At 39.5% G+C, this 24,529-nt stretch overlaps 1 protein-coding gene across 12 annotated transcripts in view; it reads left to right on the plus strand.

Moving 5' to 3' along the window:
- The window catches only part of App (amyloid beta precursor protein), a 255,064-nt gene that overhangs the window by 214,504 nt on the left and 16,031 nt on the right, over positions 1-24,529 (plus strand). For 8 of the 12 annotated variants that reach the window (XM_004842236.4, XM_004842231.4, XM_087213534.1 and 5 more), the window contains 2 exons: positions 16,213-16,434; positions 22,769-22,822. In XM_004842236.4, coding sequence (XP_004842293.1) covers positions 16,213-16,434; positions 22,769-22,822 — 276 coding nt within the window. The remainder of the gene's footprint in view (positions 1-16,212; positions 16,435-22,768; positions 22,823-24,529) is intronic. The other 4 variants (XM_021256129.2, XM_021256130.2, XM_021256131.2 and 1 more) reach the window with 1 other exon arrangement.

Raw genomic sequence — 24,529 nt, forward strand, 5'->3', positions numbered from 1 at the left:
GAGGCTCTGTCGGCATATGACCCGTCATAAGTTGAGCAGCATTTGTATTTCCAAAGTGATGATTGTATAAAATATTACAGGGAAGTGTTATTTACCTTGAAAGAAAGGTCTGGTGAGGTGAGACAGCGTTGATGGCTCTGTCTCGTTTATCCAATTTAAAGCTTCCTATTAGCTGTGAAAAGGCATTGGCAGAGGATAGGGATGTAGTTCAGGTAAAGTGCTTTCCTAGAATGTGCAAAGCCCTAGGTTCAATCCCTAGTACAGCCAAAAAGGAATTGCCTATTAATTTTAATTAATTGTATCTAAAGGGAATAAACAATGGAAATATAAGGCAGGCTGCCCCCATGAAATGCTGCCCTTCATGACTTTCCCCTACTTGCTATTTTATTTTCTCTTTCAGAAATTGTAAACCTGCTGCTCTATGTCCTAGTTCCTTTTCCTCTCTTCAAGATTCTTCACTTCCTATCATTGATATAGGCATTTCACTTAAAGAAATTTCAAATCCAAAGTGACATTATTTTAATAAGGAATGAAAGGGACAATTGACAATACACCTGGAATTGTAAATGACAAATGGTAAAAACTTAATCTTGGACAACCATCACACAGCCTTGTGTTAGCTCAAAAACTATGTGTCATTTTAGAAAATGGACCAAAAATTATGAGAAAAGACATGCTGAGCACTAACTACAGGTGCCAATCGTGAGAGGCAGCTCCCAGTGTTAAGCAATCATGTGTGCATTTTTCAGGTTATACAGGAGAGCAAATTAAACTCTTTTGCTTCTTAAATTATCCCCTGTAGTGACTGGAAATGGAAATCATATACTATCTCCTCTTTCGTCCCCCAGAGCACATAGAACACATAATTGGAAATGTCTCAAATACATAGGAAAATTACTGTTTGGATTTGTTTTCCACCTGTATTGAAGCAAGGTAGCAGAAGAGAGCACATAGGAATGGTTATAAAAATTAAGAAAAAGAAAAGCCTCAATATCAAATGGAGTTTCAAATCCTGAAGTATTCACATCTGAAACAGATGACTTCCTTGCCATTTCCATGAAGGGACTGTACAAGAAATTCCTTGCACATCCTAGTGAGCGTAGTGATTTATTCTGCTCTGAGCCACTTCACATCTTTTTAGAAACAGGGAAGAAAGAACACAGAGTGCCTTAGAAAAAGCCATTTTGGACACTGCTCTTTCTTTTGTCTGGTTGTACTATGTGGGTGCATTAGTGGGCTAAGGCCATGCTACAGTGTGTTTGCCCCTCCAAAACTCATGTAGAAAAAGGAATTAAGATGTATTATGGACATATACCAGTTCCCCCACAAGGAATGTAAACATTATGCACTGCACATATGTACTACTAAAAAAAAAAACTGAAGGAAGTGTAATCCCCACGGTCATATCATATATCTTAATGGTATTTGGAGATGGGGACTTTGGAGGATAATTAAGATTAGACGATGTCACGAGGATGAGGCCCCCACAATTACATTAGTGACTTTTTAATCGGAGGAAGCGAGGGCCAGGCCGGCAAGCTTGCTCTGTCTCACTGTATGAGGCCCTCCACCACGTGATGACACAGGAAGCCTTCACCAGATGCTGGTGCCTTGTTCTTGGACTTGCAAAGTTGGGAACTAAATATACCTCTTTTCTTTATAAATCACTCAATCTGTGGTATTTAGTTATGGTTACTGAAAACAGCCAAAGACAGAGAGCCATAACAACATAGACTGCATGCCTTAAATAACACAAATTTATTTTCTTGCCGTTTGGGAGGTTAGAAGCTCAATATCAAGGAACAGATGAGTTGGCTTGTGGGGAGGCTTTGCCCTGTGATTTACAGGGGGCCACCTTCTTGTTGTATCGTCACATGGCTTTTGTTCAAGAGGGGGAGAGAGTTTGGTATCTCTTCCTCTTACAAGGACAGCTGTCCTTTTAGATTAGGTCCCTACCCTATGATCTCACTTAACATTAATTACTTCCTTAAAGGTCCTATCTCCAAATACAGTCACAATGAGGGTTAGAGAGTCAACATATAAAAATTGTGGAGGAGTCAGAATTCAGCCCATAACAGTTTGCTAAATCATGATTTTATGTTGACTCAGCATACCGCCTCTTCATTATTCTTCAACAATTATCTACTTAGTGCGAAAAAATAATTCAGGGGAGACCATGAAAGATATTTCTCCCTCTTCTATACCATAAGGCCCCCAAACTGTAATACGGTGTGAATGCCCCTTCCAAAGCTCAAGTTGAAATTTAATTGCTGACATGACAATTTGGGTTTTAAAAGAGGAGAAGGTCATGAATATATTACCGTTACCACAGGAGAGGGTTTAACTGGTACCAGAGTGGGCTCCTGAGTGAAGGATGAGCTCTGTCTGAGATTTCTTTCTCTGTCTTACACACACTCACTCACTTCCCCTGGCCATGGTGTGACACGGCAAACTGGCAGAGACACATGCTTCTCCTTCCTAGCCTTCAAAAATGTTAGCCAAGTAAAATCTCTCTTCTTTATAAATTATCTGCTCTCAGTATCCTATTATTGTAACACAAAATGAACTAAGACACCAGGTTGCTTTTCAGCAGTCTTCATGCTGCTCCATGAACTTCACACCCAAGACCTTGGTATATCAAGAGCTACAATCAAAAGGGAATGATCTGATGGATTTTTAAAATGTATTTTAAGCCACTGTATCCACCCTTTTATCTTTGTCTCTGAGTGACTAAAGCCAGGCACTTACAGTGGTAAAGCACAAGGCACAGACTAGATAGTACCCACAAAGTAGTGTGACAGTCTATAACCAATGCTGTTTGCCATGTTTCTCATGTCTTTAGCCAAAGGGTCACAAATAATTTAGTGCTACCAAACACTCGTCCCATAAAATACTCAACGATCCCAATTCCATATAAGAATAAAAGTACAGCTTTCAGACTACTGGAAAAAGATTTTTGAGACCCAGTTTTCAAATGTAAACCCTAACTTAAAACTGATATGCTGAATTCTACAGGTGATTGCAGCTAGCCCAGGTTCACTAAATTTAGTCATAAATTTTTCTAAAAAGAAACTGGTCATAAATACAACAGCAGCATCCATTCTGGCATTAGAGAAGGTCTTGTTTTCATCACCCTGGGGTTAGTAAAACCTGAAACCTGCCAGGAATTTGCCACACATTTTGCTGCCAGGGACAGCTCAGCTTCTGGGTTCTTGGAGAGGAAATGACATAATCCCTGTGTTTACAAGGTGTTTGAAATGGAGGCACCTGCACTTCGTTGCTGAGTTTACTGGTTGGCACTGGCACCTAGAATTCTCATGGTCTTATCAGAATAAAACACGCAGCCACAGTCAAAAAAGGAACAGGCTTTGAAAGAGAGAGGAACAGAGAGCAGAAACGAAGCAATGTTGTCTCCACTTAAAGGCTTTCTGGCATTTGGAAGGAAAACGTCCCTTCAGTAATGGGGCCAGATTAGACCGATAGATTATAGAGCTCCTTTTCCCTCTCCTTAATCTGCCTAATCCCAGCCTTGAACAAAGCTCATTAAGAAACTACATTATACTCCAGTAGAATCATTATAGCCAGAAATACATGTCACGTCCGCAAATAGTATTCATTTATATGGGCTGTGTATTAGTTTCCTAGGGCTGCTGGAACCAATTGCCATAAATTGGGTAGCCTAAACCATCAGAAATATATTCTGTTGTCATTTTGAAAGCTGGAACTCCAAAAGCAAGATGTTGGCAGAGGCACCATCTCTGAAGTCTCAAGGGACAGTGTGTTCCATTGCTTTATCTTGCTTCTGGTGCTGCTAGTGGTGTTGCCCTGGATTTGCACTGCAGATGTCTCACCCCAACCCCTGCCTCTGTCTTCCCGTGTTGTCTCCCTCCGCTCCATGTCTCTTGTTTCTGTGTCTTCTCCAGTATGACTAAGGCCCATTCTACTGCAGTGTGTCCTCATCTTAACTTGATGACAGCTGCAAATGGTTAAATTCATGGGTTTCCCAGGCTAAGACTTAAAGTATCTTTGAGAGGAGGAGGACAATGGGAGAGAAGACAGTTCAACCCCACCCGTAACAGGCAGTTTTCTTTGTTTTATTTCCTTTGACTTCTAAGAGTCTGAAATATTGTCCAAGATTCTTTCTCAAACAAATCATGTCTAAATCAAAGAATTACATGTCTTGAATTTATGACCTCTTCCTTTTTAAAAAAATTAATTTCCATATTTAATTTGCAACAAATTGTGAGAGGCTTTCAATGCTTTGTACTTGCTTGAGGCTGACAAATGAGTCAATTTGTAAACCATGGCTGTTTTAATTATCCAGGGTTAATTAATATTTACCACACTTGGAAGATGAAAAGACATGTATAAGTGCACTGTAATGTGAATTATTTTTCAATTTATTGTTAAAGCTTAAAGTGTGTTCAAATAAAAATTTGTTTGCATTACATTTTTTTAAGAAACAAATGGACATTGGCGCACTAACTAAAATTGCTACTTTATTTTAATTTATTTTTAGTTCTTTATGAGGGGTCTATACTTTTAATGGCACTCATTATGTTGCTGAAGATGATTGTGCTTTGGTATTGTATATTTAAAGAAAGGTAGATACTTGTTACTTGTGTCTTTCAAGTTGAAATGTTTTGAGGGTAGAGGTAAGGAAAGGTTAACTGTGGTATCATGAAAATAACATTTTTGAAGTAACTTTTATAAAGAAAAGAAATTACTAGAAACCTATGCATATTTTTAACAGCCATAAAGAGTTTGAGTAAACTCTTGTGCTAAGACTGCAAAGTGTGGAGATTAGAAACAGTTGGGAGACATTGGACTGAGATCTGCCACATGAGGCTTGTAAGAGTTGTCCCTCATTATTCAAGGGGGATCCAAGACCCCTACTCCACTCCTGAGATCCCAAAATGTACAGATACACAAGTCCCTTATATGACAGTAGTATATGTGTAGAACCTTCATATATTTTCTTGCATACTTTGTCATCTCTAGATCACTTATAATACCTGAGCTAATGTAAATGCTATGTAAATGGTTTCTATAGTGTATATAGTAGGGAATAACGTAAATAAAAAGTCTGTATGTGTTGAGCACAGATACAAGTTTTTTTCCAAATATCTTTCATCCCAGATTCTTTAAATCAATGGGTATTGAACATCTATGGAAGCAGTTTCCCAGGAAGCAAAACTAGTTGTCTGTTCTTTTTTTACCCCCAGTACCAGGGATTGAACTCAGGACCTTACACTTGCTGGGCAGGCACAGCACCACTGAGCTACATCCTCAGCCCTAGTTGTCTATTCTTGGCAAGGGAGTGACCTACTGGGTGGTTTTTCATCATGTTGAGTGGAACATATGTTGTATGTAGTAGCAGGATTTGTGATTCTGTAAGTAACTGAAACAAAACTGGCCTCTACACTTCCCTTCATCATTGTCTATAGAGAGCGCATGTCTAAAATGAAGTCAGGGTAGACCTATTACATTCACCTCCTACACAGTTCTCTCCGTTGTTCTCTGCAGAAGAAAAATGAAGTTGCATTTCATTATCATCTCATGGATGTTAATATTAAAATAATTTGATTTTAGAAGACCCATAACTTTTTTGAGGGGTAAGAAATACCTTGTTGAGGCTAGTCCTTAACAATTATCAAGCTGATTTTATTGTGGTCAGCACTGCGGTTGAATACTGTAAAGAATTTTCAGCAAGAACATGGCACTTTTGTGGATGGAACTAGAATTTGCTAATTGTGTACACATGGTGTGAGGCAGTATCTTCCTCTGCTCTCTGGATGTCCCATAAGCTAAAAGCTCCATGTATGTCTGACCTCCTCTGTTTTCCCTTCCATTGTGTCCCAGCAGCTCCCGGGCAGCCTGTCTTCTATGCCTTGGTACATCCACTTGTGTCTGCAAGAACAGCAATCTCTTTCCTTCAGGCCCTGGTGCAATATCACTCTGTCAGTCAACTTCACATTATTGCAGTGAAATACTTCAGGCATACTTTATAATATACTTGAGGAATACTTTATAATGTGAAGAGGTTTATTCAGCTCACAGTTTTGGAGGTTCAAAGTCCAAGAGCAGGTTGCCTCTTGGTTTGGGCTCTGGTAAGGTCAGTAGATGGTGAGTAGGAGCAGTGGTAGGATAGTGGTAGGGGGATACATAGGAGCAATGGCCAGATCTCTAGCCAGAGCAGAGATAGGGAAAGACAAGAGTCCCACAGTCTCCTTTGAGGACACAGCCTGGAGGACCCCCCAGTAGACTCCATCTGCTAAAGGTTCTACCTCCTTTCCAAGACTTTACATGTGAACCTTTGGAATCTACTCTCACCATTAAACCTTGCAGTTTCTATCCCAGCCCCAAACTCCATCTTGTTTTCTTTTTCACTCTGTCCATAATATCCCTCTCATAGCACTTCTAGTATTTTTCTCCCCATCTTTTTCTCTGAACCATGAGTTCTTTGAGTTTAAAAGAGATTAACTTGGTTATTTCTGGCACTGGCCTAGAAAATGTTAGTGTTAGGATTGCTGAACAGATGAATGAATGAATGAATGAATGAATGAGCTCCCTAGTTAATGATAAAGTGGTTTCATTTTCCTTGATCCCATGTTATTTTCCTTCAAATGCGTCCTTTAGACTTCTCTCACTTTTGTGCATTGAGTGCCTTCCTGCAGACAGACAGTTCATGTATTTCCAAGCCCCAACTGCCAAGCACGTACCATTTCCAGGCTCTGTCTCCCTGTATGTTGTTACGGGAGCACATGAATAAGCTACTGAACAAAAGAAGGGACCATTGCCATGTCTATAATTGTTCACTGGAAAGCAAAAGAAAACATAAATAGGCCAGTGTGCAAAAAGCATAGAGGAGTTGTTTAGGGTCTTTTGACCTGCATAAATTAACATTTCAAATGAGCTCTTATGCATACAAGGATGATGTGCTTTGTCCTCCCATTATTAGCCTGTGCTCTCTATGTAGCGCAGCAGAGAGCGATGCAAGCTATTAAGAGGGGCACTGTTTCCCATTCCATCCATTTGCTTTGATGCACCCTAGGCACTCTCATGGCCAGCTCAGGTAGACTTCTCACAGGTTTGGGAGAGGCTGCTAGTCAGACAGGACCGCTGCATATGTGCATTTGTGCAGGTCACAGCTAGGGACAGCATTCCCTGAGACCACAAAGTGCATGCTTGCCCTAGAACTGCACCTGCAGCCTCCCCAGCATTCAGCACTGTGCTGTGGCCCTGTCCAGCATAGCCCCACCCTCCTTCACTTGTCTGGTGCAGCCAAAGGTATAGATTGGAGGTGAAATCCGATCACATGCAGCTTGACAAGCTGCATGGCCTCCCCAAGGAAATCATCGCATGGGCCAGTAAGGGGCTGCCTCTATCAGCAGTCAAGGTGATGTGCTGGTCTCTGCCTGTTCTCTCTCCTTTGACTCGGAATTCAGGCAGAGAAGAGGAGTCCCTGCAGTAGACTGATGCTCGGAACACTCAACATCAGCAATGAAGGAACGAGAAGGCTCTGGGCTCAGATCGTGTACAGTACCTTAAGTGACTTTGCCTTAACAGAATGTATACAAGAATATGAAAATTGTCATTTGAGTTTTTCTAAAAACTTTTTTCCTCACCTTACTTTTTCGTCCTCATTAAAAAGCATTAGCAGTTTTAAAAATTGAAATATAATGCTATTCCAGACATAAAAGCCTCATCTTCCATATCTCACAATTTACACTGAAGTAAAAACAAACCGACAACAACAATAGAAACTGTACCAATTATGCAAAACCACTTCACAAAAAACTGATAAGTCCTGGAGAATGGAACCTAGAGAATTCTTCCTCCTGAGCCAATCTCTGTCTTCAAACCTAATAATCCTTGCTCCATGGAATATCTGCAGGACTCAGTATCCTCAAAAAATTTATCCTCAATGGCCATGGTCATAAAAATTAAATAATACAGTGAGGATGGGGAAGAGATGAAATAATTCTGTATAAAGCCATTTAAAAAATAAAATTGCTCTTGAGTTTTCTCTGGTGGTGAAATTATAAATGAATTGTTATTTCTTTTCCTAATTTTTTCAGTAACCGTATATTATTCTTATAATTAGTACTGAGATATATCGATTCACTGTGAAGTCATAGCTTTGCATCCAGAGTTTAGGCTGTTTGTAAGGTTTGAAGAGAGAATTCAGCATAATTACTTAGAAAAGCCTTAGCTCAAACATAAAAGCGCATGACTCAACTAGCCCAAGACAGCCAGTTTTTCCTCTGGCATGTTAAGAGACAACGGTTTCTTAGGTTGGAGATGATGTGAGATAGTCTTACATTTAAAGGATATTAAGCATAAAAATCCCATTAGTTTTGGGGTTTTGTTTGCAGAGACCATGCAGTTTGTATCTGCTTACATTAGGCAGTGTCATTGTAAATTAACCAGAGGAAAATATCCAGCTATGTTCAGATTAAAGTTGGCAATGCCTATGGTAATAAATTTTTTATTTTAATAAAATTTTAGGCTTATAGAAATGCAAATGTAAATATTCCAAAAATATTACATAAAATAACTTTTCTTTTTTTATAAAGTAAGCCTAGTGGCTTCTTACACCTAAATTTCTCATTTTATGATTGACCAAAACAAGGACATTAATATAGTAAATATGAGCTTTACAACCTCAATACAGCATAGTCTCAGAGATTATTTCTGAAGTATGCAAACTTGCTATTGCTCTTTACTTTAGGTTGATGACAACCCAGGTAACAATAACTCCTAATATACTTGGAGGACTGAGACATTGGCACAGGTTCCACAAAGAAATGTGAAAGAGAGCCTTTTAATCAGCTTTTAGATGCCAGAAAGCCTGACTGACTTTTATCTTGATTTCTGACTCATGCTATTGGCAGGACTAAATTGTTTGATGTGACTTTGAAAGCCAAAAGAAATGCGTCTTAAATGAAAAGGGACACCTGGCTTTAATGCTCTGCCATCAAGAAGCTCTTGGAACTCAAGATGCTTTGACCTCTTTTACCTTGGTTCCTGCATTTGGGAAAAACAGATACTATTGAATTCTTCCCTTTTTAAAAATATCAAAAAATATGTGAAAGGCAAGAAGCTTGTGAGGATAGATGGGTGGGCTTACTAATCAATGTTAAATAAAAACATCCTCTGTAAAATGGGATTTTTCATGGAATGATGAGAAGGTTGCACTAGAACTCAGAATACTCAGGGTCCTATACCAGTTCTGCCCCTTGCTAATTTTGAACCTACTTCTCGGATGAGTGTCCATTCATTCATTGGGGTGTCGTACTCATGTCATGCAGATTGTTAAGGGTTAACAAAGGAGCTGATGGATGGATAGGAAAAGCCGCGGAAGCAGACAGTGTTATGAATGCAGTGATCTCTTGCCCTTACGGTGTCCTCACAAGGCTCTTGTGTCACAGCATGGCTGTGGCATCACATATGGCTGTGGCATATAGATTAATCCAAGCATCCCCACCACAAACAGTAATCACTTGAAAACCTGATAGGTTCTCCCCCAAATTAGCATTCCAAAGAGCTGCTGCTCCACTGAAGCACAGCTAAGTCCATGCTTGGAATAAATGTTCTCACCGGCCATGCTTGCCTACTGAAAGCATCTTCAGTGAGGGAGAGCTCCTTTTCTGGGAAAAGCACAGTGATGAAGTGCGACCTCTGATGCCCTCTACACTTTGCATTATTTTTCGCAGACTGCATGACACAGACTTGTTTCCTGAACACTTCCCTACTCTTGCTGATATGGAGCTTCCTGCCCAACAAATGGTCTGGTGAAGAAGAAAACCCATGGCCAGTCTTTCTTTTCCTGTGGCTTTCCGCTTTAGAAATGCAACTGTGAATGATAGCTTCAAGGCAGCTGTGTACTGGGTTTAAGAACAGGACTGTGAGGTGTTTTGGAGTGCAGTTTCCTCTGGTGATATTGCTTGTTGGCCATACCCATCTCCTGCCTTGCTTTGTTTTTGTGCTCTGCTCTTAGGCTTATTTTGTCTTCTCTGAAGGATAACTGAGGCCACTGCACAGTGGTATCTTTGTGCCACTTGTGGGTATGGTCAGCATGGTGAAGAATAGGTTCTCTCAGACTCTAGCACGAGCATCACCTGGGAATCATTTTAATGTGCAGATTCTAATTCCCACTTGTGAGCGAGAACTGAGATGTCCATTTCTCACAGGCTCCCAGAGGACACCCATGGAACAAGAGTTTAGATAATAGAATGAACACCATCCAAACAACTGCCTGGCATTTTGTGGATGAGCAGTATAAGGCTTAAGGAGTTTCAGAGGCCATGGAGACATTAAATATAATAAACAGCATAGCAGTAATATGCTGAGCCAAGAATCAGACATGCACAGAACTCTGATTAGGAAATTAAATCTGATCTCATAGTCCCGGTGTGGGCAAAATGCCTAGAATAGATGACAGCTGATTTATAGTGGCGCTTCTTGACAGGGAAAAATTACATCCCTTTTTCAAATACTTCACTGCAGCTGTGTTGGGGGTAAAGGTGCACATTATGTAGTGTGTGAGAGTGTGCTCCTCAGTCCTTTTGGGCAGATGTGTATCTATTTAAATGATAAAATTGGTCATTTGAGAATCCCCTGTTAGAAGATTAAAAAGAAATTTCCATTTGGGACAGTGATTGGAGATAAATATTTTGCTACCAGGACCCAGAAGAATTGGAAAGTAGAAAAAATTATAATAGTAATGGAGATTTGATCTAGACAAAAGAAAACACAATGCGCCTGGGGACCTTGTGTTCTCACTAGTCTCCAAACCAGAACTTGGACAACCTTGTGTTTTAAGGAAAAGGAGAAGATGGCTCCTTCTTTAGATGAGGAAAATATCTCTCTGCACCCCAGGTGTATTTAATAATTACAAGTTAAGTATGCAGCTTGTAAAAAGAACATTGATTGGCTTAATTTCTATAAATTTTATTTTCTTGAAACCTAAAATATGGCAGTTAAATTTTGGAGAAAAGTTTAGCCAGTGGAAGAATAGTAGGTGAATTATGTGGAATTGATCTGTTTTCTATTCAGCAGTTCTTGTATTTGTGAGACCACTTATCTCAGAGTAAAGAGTCATATATAGCTATGCCTTCTACAAAAACAGAACAGTTTAGCCACTTGAAGATGAAAGCACTACTGTTTCTTTTGATGTTGCTTTCTTTGAAATATTTTAAATATTTTCAGTGATAGCTAAATGTTAGGATTTTTCTTTTTCCTCTATTCCTTAGTGAATCCTCAAAGCATTTGTAGAAGTGCAAGTTGATTGAGGTGCGTTGTGTGTTTTACTATTTAAAATTGCTATTATTGCTTAAACCATAAGTTAAATATTATCATCACTGAAGTTAGTTAAATATTTCTACTTTAAACTGCAAAGCACAAGTGTCTGGATATTATAGAAAATACTTGACTACAGGACCAGGGATTTAGCTCAGTGGTTCCACCGCCTGCCTTGCAAGCGGAAGGTCCCGAGTTCGATCCCCGGTACCAAAAAAAAAAAAAAACAAAGAAAATACTTGACTAGAGAGGTGTACAATTTGGGGCAATAACTAATAGCTTTTAAGAAAAAAAGGAAAAAGAGTCTCGAGGGAAAAATGAATATAGTCTCTTAGTTTAATACAGCAGTTGGCAAATGTAGATGCTTAAAAGCTTTGAAATCCTCAAAATAGGCCATCAAGGCATTGTAATAAAATATTAAATTAATTCAAGTAAAAGGATAATCCATCAGGACCACCAGCACACAGTACAAGCTGTTTTCTGTGTGACTAGTCTCACCACGAAGTCAAAGGTGAAGTGTCACTCAGAGTAGACAGTTAAATAATCATGGTGGTCCTCACCTGATCAGTTGCTGGTGCAATTGCCTATGGTAAAATCCTCAGCCTATGTCAAGAGGCAGCTGGCTGTCTTGGACACAGTTGAGTCCTGCTGCAGCTTATTGTAATCCATCCCATTTACATACCCCACCTTTTTACCCTTAAAACCACAGTAATTTCATTGTTTCAAATGATATAGCCAGGAGCGGTTATTTCTAAATCGCCTATGTTAAATTAGGATAAGAATATGGATTTCTGCTATTTTGTACCCCCAGAAAAATGCTAAATGCTTTTTGCTGAACTAAAAATGTGACTTTTCTTGAATATTTTATCCTTTCATTTAAGTTTTCCAAAAATAAATATAATGCACAAAAGTGGAACTAGCATTTCTGGTGCACATTTGAAGGACATTTCTTGCCAAGAGATAAAAAGGGATGCCACGATTTACCTCAACCAGAAATACCTTGGATATTCTATGAATATAAATGTAACATTTTCCTCTTTGATGATTCTATGTTCTGCCCCTTTTTTACTGCAAACAGTTAAGGTGGGCATAGGGTCGTGACATCACCCCCCCCAAGCTGCCCATGTGTGCCCATATTTGGGGGACAAAAGCCAGAAACATGCCACAGGGCTAGTGTGATTGTCAGCTATCAACCCACAAGACTGGAAGACGTTACTAAACACATGGAATAGGGTTGAGCTTTCTACCTTTATGCTAGAAAGGAATAACCTAACAATGAGACCAAGATTGAGCCCTTTTTCTGATACTATGAGAGGTGTAAACAGCTAGGGGCTAAGGGCAGAGAAGTAATGTTACCTAAGACTTTGATCTCAAAGCTCATGCTTTACTGGTCATGAGATCTTGAAGAGACTGGTTCATCTTTCCCAGCATCAGTTTCCTTTCTCATAAGGATAGTAATACAGTACCTGCCTTGAGGGGGGTCAAAAGGGAGAGTGCATTTAAGCCAGGCTTTAAAAAGAGCTCATAAAATTTAGGTAAGCAGAAATGGGATTCCACGTTTCAGGGTCAGAGAACACAAAGGTGTCATGACAGGAATACATGGTTCCCTGTGAGTGCCGTTGAAATGGGGAGGAGCAATACCTTCCTATCAGGAAAAGATCTAAGGAAGAGAGGAGAATAAATTAGTAAGGAGAGCAATATCCTACCTAGTTTGTGCTGCTATAACAAAATATCAGAGACCAAATAACTTACAAACAGTAGACATTTATTTTTCACAGTTTTAGAGGCTAAACGTTTAAGATCGAGATGCTGGCAGATTGGGTGACTGGCGGGGACCTAGTCTCCCTGCTTCCAAAATGGGCCCTTGTTATTGCCCCTCCAAAAGGAAAAAAGAAAATGTCCTCTCAGGACAGAAGAGCCAAAAAGGCCTAAGCTAGATCCATCCAGCCTTTTTGTAAGTCACTAATCCATTCATGGGGTGGAACTCTCACAACTTCCCTAAAGCTCCCACCCCTTATTACAACCACCATGGGGGAAAAGTTTTAATATGTGAATTGGGGGGAATATTCAGATAACAGCAGACGATAAGGAGACTATCACAATTATCTAAGAAAAAAGTAATCATGGTCCAAGGTAGGAGTGGCCATGCAGAAGTGAGTGAGAAGTGGATGAGAGAATTCAGAAATAGAATGTAGATACCAGTAGTGTTAGTATGAGTCATGAATGGTTCTGAAGGTATCAAGACTGAGACAAAGTCACAGAGGTGGCAAATCTACGGCATGCATGCTGCAGCGGGCTGTTTGTATCATTGAAAGTTCTAGGTTCGCCATCACTGGACTAGGAGACTGATTCTGCCATGATTAGAGAATGGGAAGGCCCAGGGAGGAGAGGGGTACTTGCTTGAATATAGTTCTATACCTAAGGTCATGGATCAGGAGGGAGATCTAAGTTAATATATCCACCAAACTCCTAAAAATACGGAGTGGGAGAGAAAGAGGAGCCAAAGCTGGAGAAAAACATTTCATATTTGTCCAAAAGTGGGAGGTGCTTATTGTTTCCAGCATGGATGGGATTTCCAAAGGGGAGAATTAGAAAGAGATACAAGGGGGAAAATGATACAAAGAGACTGGAAAACAAATAGCAAGGAATCATTCTGAGACATTGTGAGGAAAATCAGTACTGTGTATGCAAGACAGAAAATGATTTCTAGAACAGGAGAAATGTGGGTAATAGTTGTGTTAGCTTTTCATCACTGTGATAAAATACCTGACATAAACTTACAGGAGGAAAGATTTATTTTGGCTCACAGTTTCAGAGGTTTTTAGTCCATAGGTGGCTGGTTCCACTGCTGTGAGCTTGAGGTAAGACAAGACATCGTGGTGGAAGGACATGGTAGAGGAAAGGATCAGGGACAAAATATAGTTCCTAAGATCATTTCCCAGGACCCACTCCCTTCCACTAAGCCCTAACTCCTAAGTGTCTGTAGCTCTCCACAATACCATCAAATTATGACCACATCATTAGATTCATCCATGGATGGACTTAAAGCCTTCATAAGCTAATCGACTTCTGAAATCCCCAGCTCTGAAGATACAGGTCTTTGGGGGAGCATTTTAGATCTAAACCACACCAATAGTAAATACCACAAAGACTCCAAAAACAACATGACCTCAGGTTGAGTCAAGAGCTCTTTTACTAGCAAAGGTGATTTTCTGTCAAGACAAATGTGTAAGCACCAATAATTATTACAGAAAATCCTGTCTTTACGATAAGTATTTAACAGTTGCAAGCATAAGATTTATATAAAACACATACCCATTTAATTTATTAAATCAGACTTTGGCTAACTTATTAGCTGTTACCTGTGGCTCTATAAGACATGAAAAAATTGGGAAGAAATCTAATGGAGGCCTTTTATCTGTATAGGAAAGGTCATTACAAAGCATCAAATATAGAATTTTAGAATGGTGCCACCATGAATAGGTAGATATTATAACTCAAATCAGATAGATTTCAAAAGGACTAATTTTCCTGGGATTCTATCATTTAAAATAATCTCCTGCAATAAAACTGACTACAGAAGGTATTAATCACATACTTTAATGCTGTGCCATCAAATTGTTTTAATAGGTATATTTAAGAGGAATTTTAATTTTTTGTAGATAAAGTGGTATTTTGTCAACTTAAATGAGAATTTGAAAGATGATAGTAAAATGTTACAAATCAAATTTAAATCTTGATTTTATTTTCTTCAGCATTAATATTAACCAGTAATTGGTTTTAAATATATAATACAGTAAATTCTCGACACAGGTATGATTGGAAAATGAGATATTCTACTTAAGCAAATACTACAAATAGCACATATGTTATCTAGATCTCTAATTTTAAAATATATAACAAAAAATCTGGTTGATCTTTAGTGAGAAAATAGGATTTACAAATCTTGTGATCGTTTTTTTAAAGCAGGGATTACACTTGATACAATTTTTTGGTACCTTGAGCTCAGGACCTTGCACTTGATGCAAAGTTATTTTTTTAAGTTCTTTTTACCACTAAAATGTGTTTTAGTAGTGAAGCATATGGTTTGAAGGTTTTCACTAGACCACTAAAACTTCAGATGAATTAATGATGTTCCATCAAGTTGATTTTTCTTTGGTCAGTTTTTAAAAGGGAGATACTGACAGTATTTTGGGGAAGAGAAAAGCTGCAGAAAGGAAAGTCAAGATATTTGGTCTCTGATTGCATGTTTAATGCCAGGAAGCAGAGATGCTTACTCTAGAGAAGGCTGAACATAGCTTTGGGTCCATAGGGCTACATCTAGAAGGGCAGTAGGGACTATTTGTAGAGTATGCAGCATTAGGGAAGCATTTGGAGAACTCATGTCTTCAATGCAAAATGATGAGAACTGCTTAAGAGTAGAGTATGCTGCCTGGCCATGATGCCTTTATTACCCATACAGGTGTTCTGGGAAGGCTAGGGAATTGTGGATATATCTTTCCACTTAAAACAGATTGTACCTTGCCTGCTGTTGACACTGCCTCAGAGACCACATGGAAATGCACTCTTGATTCCTTTATGATTATTGGATACTTTGGGAAGCTATACAAAGAAATATCAGTTCAGCTCTGATGTCTTTTAGCCCAGGGAGGAGCGTTGTAGCAATTCAGAACATTTGCCAACTGCTGTTCTCCATGGGTTCAAATCCCTCCAGGGGCACTAACTAGCTATGACTTTGTTTGAGTGGCTTAACTTCTGTATACCTCAGTTTTCACATCTGTTAGAGGGAGAGGATAGCAGTACTCACAGTGTGGCTTGAAATGGTGCCCGTTCATGCCTAGCACACAGTCATGCTGCTGTTTTGATTGTCATTTTTACTTACCAAGGAAATGGTTTTGTTTTGTTTAGATGAGCTGCTTCAGAAAGAGCAGAACTACTCAGATGATGTCTTGGCCAACATGATCAGTGAACCAAGAATCAGTTATGGAAATGATGCTCTTATGCCCTCTTTGACTGAAACAAAAACCACCGTGGAGCTCCTCCCTGTGAATGGAGAATTTAGCCTGGATGATCTGCAGCCATGGCATCCTTTCGGGGTAGACTCTGTGCCAGCCAATACAGAGAATGAAGGTAAGAAGCCCCAGCAGGAGCAAGATCTCTCTGGGGTGTGTGTGTGACATTTTTAATGTTGTTCTTGAGTGGTTCTTTAATGTGACAATAACATTGCCATTTTAATTTTACTTCAGATAAGACATAAATATTAGGAGTTGTTACTGTGTAATTATAAAAATAATGTACCTATTACGTAAAGAAAATAATGAATAATAGTTTACATTTTTTATGCTACAGTGCAAGTGAAGTGGTATTTGTTGGGAAAAAGGAATGATTATGTTTACATAGAACACTTTTGAGTAAAAGACCTGTTGTTTCCCAAAGATCCAGGTTTATGTTCTGGGGAGGATCTTCCTTGGAGCGACAACTCCTATAAAAAAGGGAGCCAGAATGTACCAGTCAAGGAGCAATTCTCTACATGGAAATCATACGGCAATAACATTCCCTATTCTATCTTAAACATTGGACAGAGCTGGGCATGGTGGTGCCTGACTGTAATCCCAGCTATTCCAGAAGCTGTGGTAAAAGGAACACTTGAGTCCATAAGTTCAAGACCAACCTGGGCAACCTGGTTGACCCCATTTCAAAATAAAAAACAAATAAATACACAGTGGACCCCTAAGTTACGACCGGCCTGACATACAAACAACTTGGGTTAATTAGGGTAATAGAAGATTGATCTGCCTCTTGTTATCTATAGTGTGTACCCAGCTAAACATCCAGATCTGAGCTGTATTGACTTACAACCAACTTGAGTTACAACCAGCCCTTGGGAACCAATTGAGCTCATAAGTCAAAGGTCCACTGTATAATAAGAATGGATACATAAAGAGCATGAATGATGACATATTGTTTTAATGACTTTTTTCAAATAAGAAAATTGAAGTGCCAAGACACTGTTTTATGTGGTGACTTTTGTAGAGATTTTCTTAAGAAACTTTCTCACTGACAGGCATTTTGTTGCTTTTGGAATGAAAATGAAATATTCAACTTGCATATATGAGAGAGTGGCCTGAATAATGCTGACCACCTTTCAAGAAAACAGGCGAGATCAAATCAAGGGTAACAGTTTGCCCAACAGAGAGAGATTTAATGGGGCCTGCATAATGGAGAGACTTGACAGGCACCAAAATAGTGTTCATTGGCTATTTATTCACACATGAAAATTCAGATTGCATTCTATGCTAAAGGCAAAGATAGAGTAACCATGTATAAATAAAATGTAAGCTTGCTTAAGATTTAAACAATTTTAGAGTTAGCAATTTAATTTAAGACCACTATCAAAATTAAGGAACATGTTGCTCTAAATTTTTGTTCTTATGATAGTTCAGAAAATGAAGGTTTTTCTCTGTTAACAGACTTGTGCACCTGAATGATACACTTTTCACAGGTATTTCTTAGGGATTTCTATTTAGGAAATAGCTTCTTCTTGTTCATTTTATCATTTTTACAAGTTTAGAAGTACAAAGTTACAAGCATATGAACACTTAACTTCTCAGAACTAATAACATGTTTTTCAAGAACCCAACAGGACTTTACCAGTGATTTTTTTTTTTCTTTCTTAAAGTAGCAAATTTTTTTTGTTTTGTTTTGTTTTTTGGTACCAAGGATCGAACTCGGGACCTTGTGCTTGCAATGCAGGCGGCAGAACCACTGAGCTAAATCCCCGGGCTTAAAGTAGCAAATTCTGATGCTGGTTTTATATTTGTAATATGATTACCTTAGATGCAATCAGTGCACTCCTCAGCCTAAATCTAAATCCAATATTAGACCTTAAGTGCCCTGGGAAAACATTTTTTAAAAGAACCACTGCAGAAAGCTTTGTACAGACTGTTTTCACACCATGAATAATCACCACAATCTATTTCCTTATTTGAAAAAAAAAGCACTTTGTAATATAATTTACCATCAGATACAACCAGGAATGTTATTTGTGATACACAAAAATTGAGTCTTTGGTATTTATTAAAATTAATCCCAGCCAGGCATGGTGGTGCACATATGTAATCTTAGTTCAAGCCCAGCCTGGCAACTTAGTGACCTAGGGAAGCCCTGTCACAAAATAAAAACGCTGGGGATGGATCTTAGTGCCGAGGCCCTGGGCTCAGTCAGCAATACTGAATATAATAATGATAATAATAATAATAATAATAAAATTATTCCTATTCATATGGAAGAAAAAATTAAGAACACTTGATTATCAAAACCTGAGTAACTTTGTTCTGAAATTGTCTTATTACAGCAGTGCTAGTTGTGTCATTTTTCATAGGTAAAGACATTCTGGCCATTGAAAATTCTCACAATTCAGTCTCTGAGATTTTTTGTGAAAACACCTAATTTGATTTTCCAAATTGAATGCACACTGATTGGCTTGTTCTGTAATAATACATACTGTGGTATCAGCCCCTAGAGACTATGCACATGTGCATTCATAATAAAACACACACACACACACACACACACACTCTGAAGCTATTGGATATTGCCAAGATGCCCAAGTGGGCAAAGTTCTTAGTTTAGTGCCTCTGGACCCTTGACCCAACATTCAGCTGTTACTTTGCCTAGGCTTTAGCAAAAGCTGATATTCTTGTTAAATAAAGATCTCCTATTAATAAACCACAAAGTTTCATATGAAAGTATTGGGAGAATTCAAGGATACAGCTCAGTGGTAGAGTGCTTCTTTAGAATGCATGAGGCTCAAAGTTCTTTGCCTAGCACAATCAAATATTAAGTTTTTTAACAACTATGAAGCAGTAGTACTTAACATCTCAGAGTCTTGTGTTATGATTCTCACCTTTATCAGACCTATCACCCCTTTTATAACTAATATTTTGAAAAGTCAACAATTGATCTGTATGTGTGTCTTGTGTGGTGGTTCTAGGGATTGAAACCAGGGCCTCGCACATGCTAAATAAGCACGTGCCCTACCACTGAGCTACATATACCCCCTGACCACAATTAATCTTTAAATAAAATTGGCTGGCACAATATAGAGGGGAGATCAACAAATCACCACAGATTAAATGTGTTTCAGCATGTAAGTGCTATGATGACAAGAAGAAACGATGCCATAGTCAGTTGTTTTTCCCCAGATAGATGTGACAGATACAGCTGCAGATTGATAGAGGGGGCTGAGTCACTGATTTAGGCTCCACAAGCACCAAAAGCATTAATGACATCACTTTCCAAAATGGTGAATAACTCTTGGGAAAGCTGTGAATAAAACAGTCTTCCTTCCTTTCACCCAATAGTGTGCTCCTGAAATATCCAAGTTACATTAAGAACTGAAAAACTTCTTAGTGTTTATCTCTCAAACTGAGTCAGGTTCTGGATTTGCATTGTCATAAGTACTTGTAAGTCCAGTGGAAAATTAGAAAACCATGTAGGGTATGAGATTTGTTGGGATTGCTCTCTGCACAGCGTTTAACATCCTTGATCACCACCCACAAAATGCCAATACTCTTCTTTCCCTCACTAATGACAACCAAAACCACTTTCACATTCCCCACCATCCTGTGGATAGTAAGTACTACTTCACACTCCTGAACGATAGAAATCTGAGTTTAAATTCCAGCTCTGCTGTGTAATTACAGGCAGGTTACTTAGCCTCTCCAGATCTCTATAAAGTAAGGTTGATACTCATCTCTAGCTCCAAGACATGGTATGAACTTTACATGGGATGGTATGAAAAGTTCATGTCAACATGCCTGGAACACAGTAAACGTGTAGGGACAGCTTGTTGTTGGTTGGGTAGTTGGTTCCTTGGTTGGTTGGTTGGTTGGTTGGTTTTAATGGAATCAGGGTCTTAGAGAGACTTAGTATCCTGTCTCCAGATGAATCACCAGATAAACCAAACAATGTAGCCTTAAAATGAATGAGGATAACAACCCATATAGTGGTACAGTGCTGAAGACATCTTAGTTCTCCCCTTCTCATCTCCCTCTTCTCCCAGAAATTCGTTCTTTATTCATTTTTCTTGTTATGGGTAAGTGCACACACTGAGCTATTTAAAATATCTGACGTTCTCAGAGGATTTCCTTTCATTGTCCCTGCAGTCCTTATCATCCTGAGTTCAAACACTTACCAGAAATGTGTTGTTTTTCACAAGAAAAATCAGTCAAGTCCAGAGGAGGTCTGATGCTCAGGTGTTCCCTTAATTTACATTGAAAAAATAAGCATATCACAAGCACATTTTCCAGTATCATAAAATGTTCTGTTTTTTAGGACAAAGAAATTTATAGGAAGAATCACTTTACCCAGAGATAACAAATAATAGCATTTCATAGTTTTGTCTTGCAGAATTTTTTCGATACTTTTCTATATTTTCTGAAGTTACAACTGTGGACTACTGCATTATCACTTATTGTTTCTTCCTCTTAAGTGTGCACATTTGGGCCCTAGAGAAACTTATGTAATTGTGATGACCCTGATGTACACAAAAGAATGCGATTTGCCCAAGATCACAGAGAAAATAAGTGGTGATGTTAAGCAGTGAACCCTGAGACCACCGCTCTCATGCTGCATTTAATTTAGACCATGGATATAGCTGCTCCCTCTAAGTTGAATCCACATTTTCTAATGATGTGACTGTCAATATGCGTGATCGGTGCCACTTTAAGTCACTTAATTGCTATTGTGAGTGTGGTTTGGTGTGTTCTTACCTGCACCTGAACCACCATTTGAGCCCCTCATAATCAGCAAATTCTTAAGAAGTACGATAATCCTTCAACTAACTCCATGCTATAAGGAGTAATAAAGTCCCTCGGTACATGTTGCACGTGGGGGAAAAAAATTAAAAGATGGAATACAGAGACACTACGCATCATGGCTGAAATAAATTAGTAGCTCCAGAAGTAACTATGCCTTATTCTCATGCACAAATAAAGTACTAATGAATCATCATCCACCCAGCAGCAGAACATTTAATAAGATATTTAATAAATGCAGTTTTACAGTAATTGAGAATTTGTGGAACAGACTCTAATGATTATTTGTTCCTCACTACACTTGTAAGCTACAGGCACTATTTTTGTTTTTCACATGGGGAAACAGACTCAGAGTCTGCTTATCCAGGACCTGGGGCCTTGTAAGAGCTCTGCCTGGCCGAAGAGGCCCCCACCGTCCTTTGTGTCTCACCATACTGCCAGTCCGTACGTGGGAAAGGATGGGAAACACTGTTCTCTTTTGGTGCATCCAAATGGCTTTGTGCTGTCAGAAATAGGGCTTTTCTCACATGTCGTGTCCTTAGCTTGCTGCCACTTTCTTCCCCCTCACTGTTCCTGCCGATGTGTGACATTCAAAGATGATCTGGCTTTATAATCCCTCCTGAGAATGCTTGGCTGACGAGCATCCATAACCACACAGTTGAAATTGCTGATCCCAAAGCCATACTTGCCTTCTCTCAGCCTCTGTGCTGTTTTCTTACCTTGGCACTTGCCAGGCCTTACCAAATGAGCTTTTGCTCCTCCCCTGGCGTCATCTGCCTTTGACCACTTGGGTAATTCTAAAAGCTTTATTTCTTACTCCCATCCATATTTCTTCAAAAAGCAGTATAAGCTCAGGGAAGGATTTGCTGGCAGTGAGAAGCACTTGGGAAATGCCAGATAATGGTGAGCAGTAGTGGGTACTATTGTGCCACTCAAGGGTCTTTCTTTGGGTCAGACCCAGAACACATACAGAGGAATAGTTGTGAATGTCAGTGAACATGAAAGGAAACACTCTCACTTCACACACTTCAGCTGACTGTCATCTGTCCAGTGAGAACAACCCTTTTGTTAAAAAAAATGAGACAGAAACTTGGTGGTTTACCGCTTCTGCCCTCAAAGGAAGGACAAATTTGATTCACTGACTGGCAAATTATGTGGTGGAACTTTGCTCTCCTGATAAACTCATATTTGCATTTCCTCTGGAGATTTAACAGAATTCTTTTGTAGTTAATTAACCGTAAACAAAGATAAGGTTGGACAGTTGTAAAAGGCCCTATCTTTGAGGTTTCCTGCTGGCTGGGTATAACCTATTTTATTTCTAATCAAAAGCCAAGAAACTATCTCTAAACTAGCTCAAAGGAAAAGCCACCCCCCCCTTCTTTGATGTCACTGTGTGTCCCGGTGAGTGCTTTCATGAGAATACTAAGGGGATGGGTTGGCACATACATCATGGCAATAAGCCTTTTGAAGTGGTGCCCCTCCAGTGCCTTGGTGCCCAGGATTAGCACACCAAGGTCTTTTCCTGCTGCTCCTTGATAATAATGTGTTTATTGCATATGCTTTTCCTTGCTTGTGTTCAGAAGCTGCCACTTACCATCTTGATTTGTCTTGTTTGCTTTCTGTGTCTCTTTGCTTCCTGTGTCCAGTGGAGCCTGTTGACGCTCGTCCAGCAGCCGACCGAGGACTGACCACTCGACCAGGTATCTGACCCTCCTGGCTCCTGCCTCTCAGCATTTTGAGCTTGAGCTTGAGCACACTGGCCCTCTTTCTCCATGATAAGCCTCTTTACATTGTACCTGTTGCAGAATAGAATTTGAAATGACCTTAGAAACCAAAGTTTTTCAGTTCTCCTTTCCTTTTCCTTTGGCTTCATTTCCCAGGTTCCTAATTAAGTGATCTATTTTTGTTTCTGAGTTTTCTTTTAAAACACGAAAGAGATCCCTTCCAAGTTTTGAGATTTCTTTTTTTTTCCTTTCTTTTCCTTTCCTTTTTTTTTTTAAACAGAATTGTATGGAGCCTGTCCTCAAAAATGGAAGCCCAAACAAGTGCAGATTCTCTAGTGGTAACTTGGTTCCTGCTGTGAACATTTCTTACCTTTCTTGTTTGGTATCCACATGGATCCTTTTCTAACTATACTGGGCTCAGACTTCAGTCAGTTACTAAATAGACATGATTTCCTGAAAATATCAAAATTGGTGTATCTCCAGAGCCAGAAATACTTTTTCTCTTTTGTGGGTTGTATGTACTTATTTTTCATGACTGGCTAAAATAACACAACAGATGTATATGCATAATTCTGCACATACGCCCTTTGTTTTTTTCATATTACTTACAAATTCTATCAATACCAAGAGATACTTCCTTTTTTACAGCTTCCCAAACATTACAAAGAAATGCATTTTCACCTTCTGTTCTGTAATTAGCCTATGGCTAGAACTAGAAGAAGAATTTCGCAGCATAAGAAATGCACGTCCATGCCTGGTGTCTGTCCCATGCACAGCCACACCCAGCGGGTAGTAGCCAGTGTGCTCAGTGAGTCAGACAGCAAAGTATTGATTTGAAAATTGTGTGTATTGTGCGGAGATCTTACTCCCAGTACCACATCTTCCCATGTTGACTTTCTTCTTCATCCTCATTATACCCCACACAATAGTCAAGGTGCAGAGGAGTACTCTTCTTTAAAGACCTTGACGCCTAGCAGTCAGCTTTTCCTCCCTGGTTCAGACGCCGTCAGCAGCAGGGCCAGAAGTAGAGCCTGTCTCTCGCTGCCAGTGCATGCTTGAGCCGTGCTATCTCCAGCCACTGTCACAGATGAGGACTCTTGAGAGCCCCACCCGCAGCATCCTCATGCCCTCGTGCTTTGATTCACAGTGGCAGCAGACACTGGGGTGACACTCCTTGGCACTGATCGCGCTGCTTTCATGAGTCTCTTGTCTGGAGGGCTTTCAAGGGAAACTTAAATTATAGTAAGTCAGAGACAGTTTTGGCTCTCCTAATGTCCTCCTTATTGTCACTGTCACTTAAGTGAATTTCAAGGAGCCAGCAGTTGACATTCCCACTCTGCTCAGCCAACTGGTGGGGCCCGTGGCTGAGATCAGTGAAGCTCTCACTGCAACCAAAACCAGCTCAGGTTGGTCTTTTGCCTCGGACTTCCTTTCCATGGTGCTTCTCATTTTTTGGTTTGCTTTTAGGGTTTTTTGTTTTTTTGTTTTTTGGTACCAGGTATCGAACTCAGGACTGCACTTGCAAGGCAGGTGTGGTGCCACTGAGCTAAATCCCCGGCCCTGCTTCTCATTTTGTTTTTTATAGAAGATGTCCTTTTCATGTACAAACATGAAATAGAATGGGGAAACACTCACTCAGCCAATTTTATTAAGTTCATACATTGTACACACTGGACCTGAATA

The sequence above is a fragment of the Heterocephalus glaber genome, unplaced genomic scaffold, assembly GCF_053883595.1.
Source record: "Heterocephalus glaber isolate CG9 unplaced genomic scaffold, H.glaber_assembly_v1.0 deba00000122, whole genome shotgun sequence".
Taxonomy (NCBI): Eukaryota; Metazoa; Chordata; class Mammalia; order Rodentia; family Bathyergidae; genus Heterocephalus; species Heterocephalus glaber.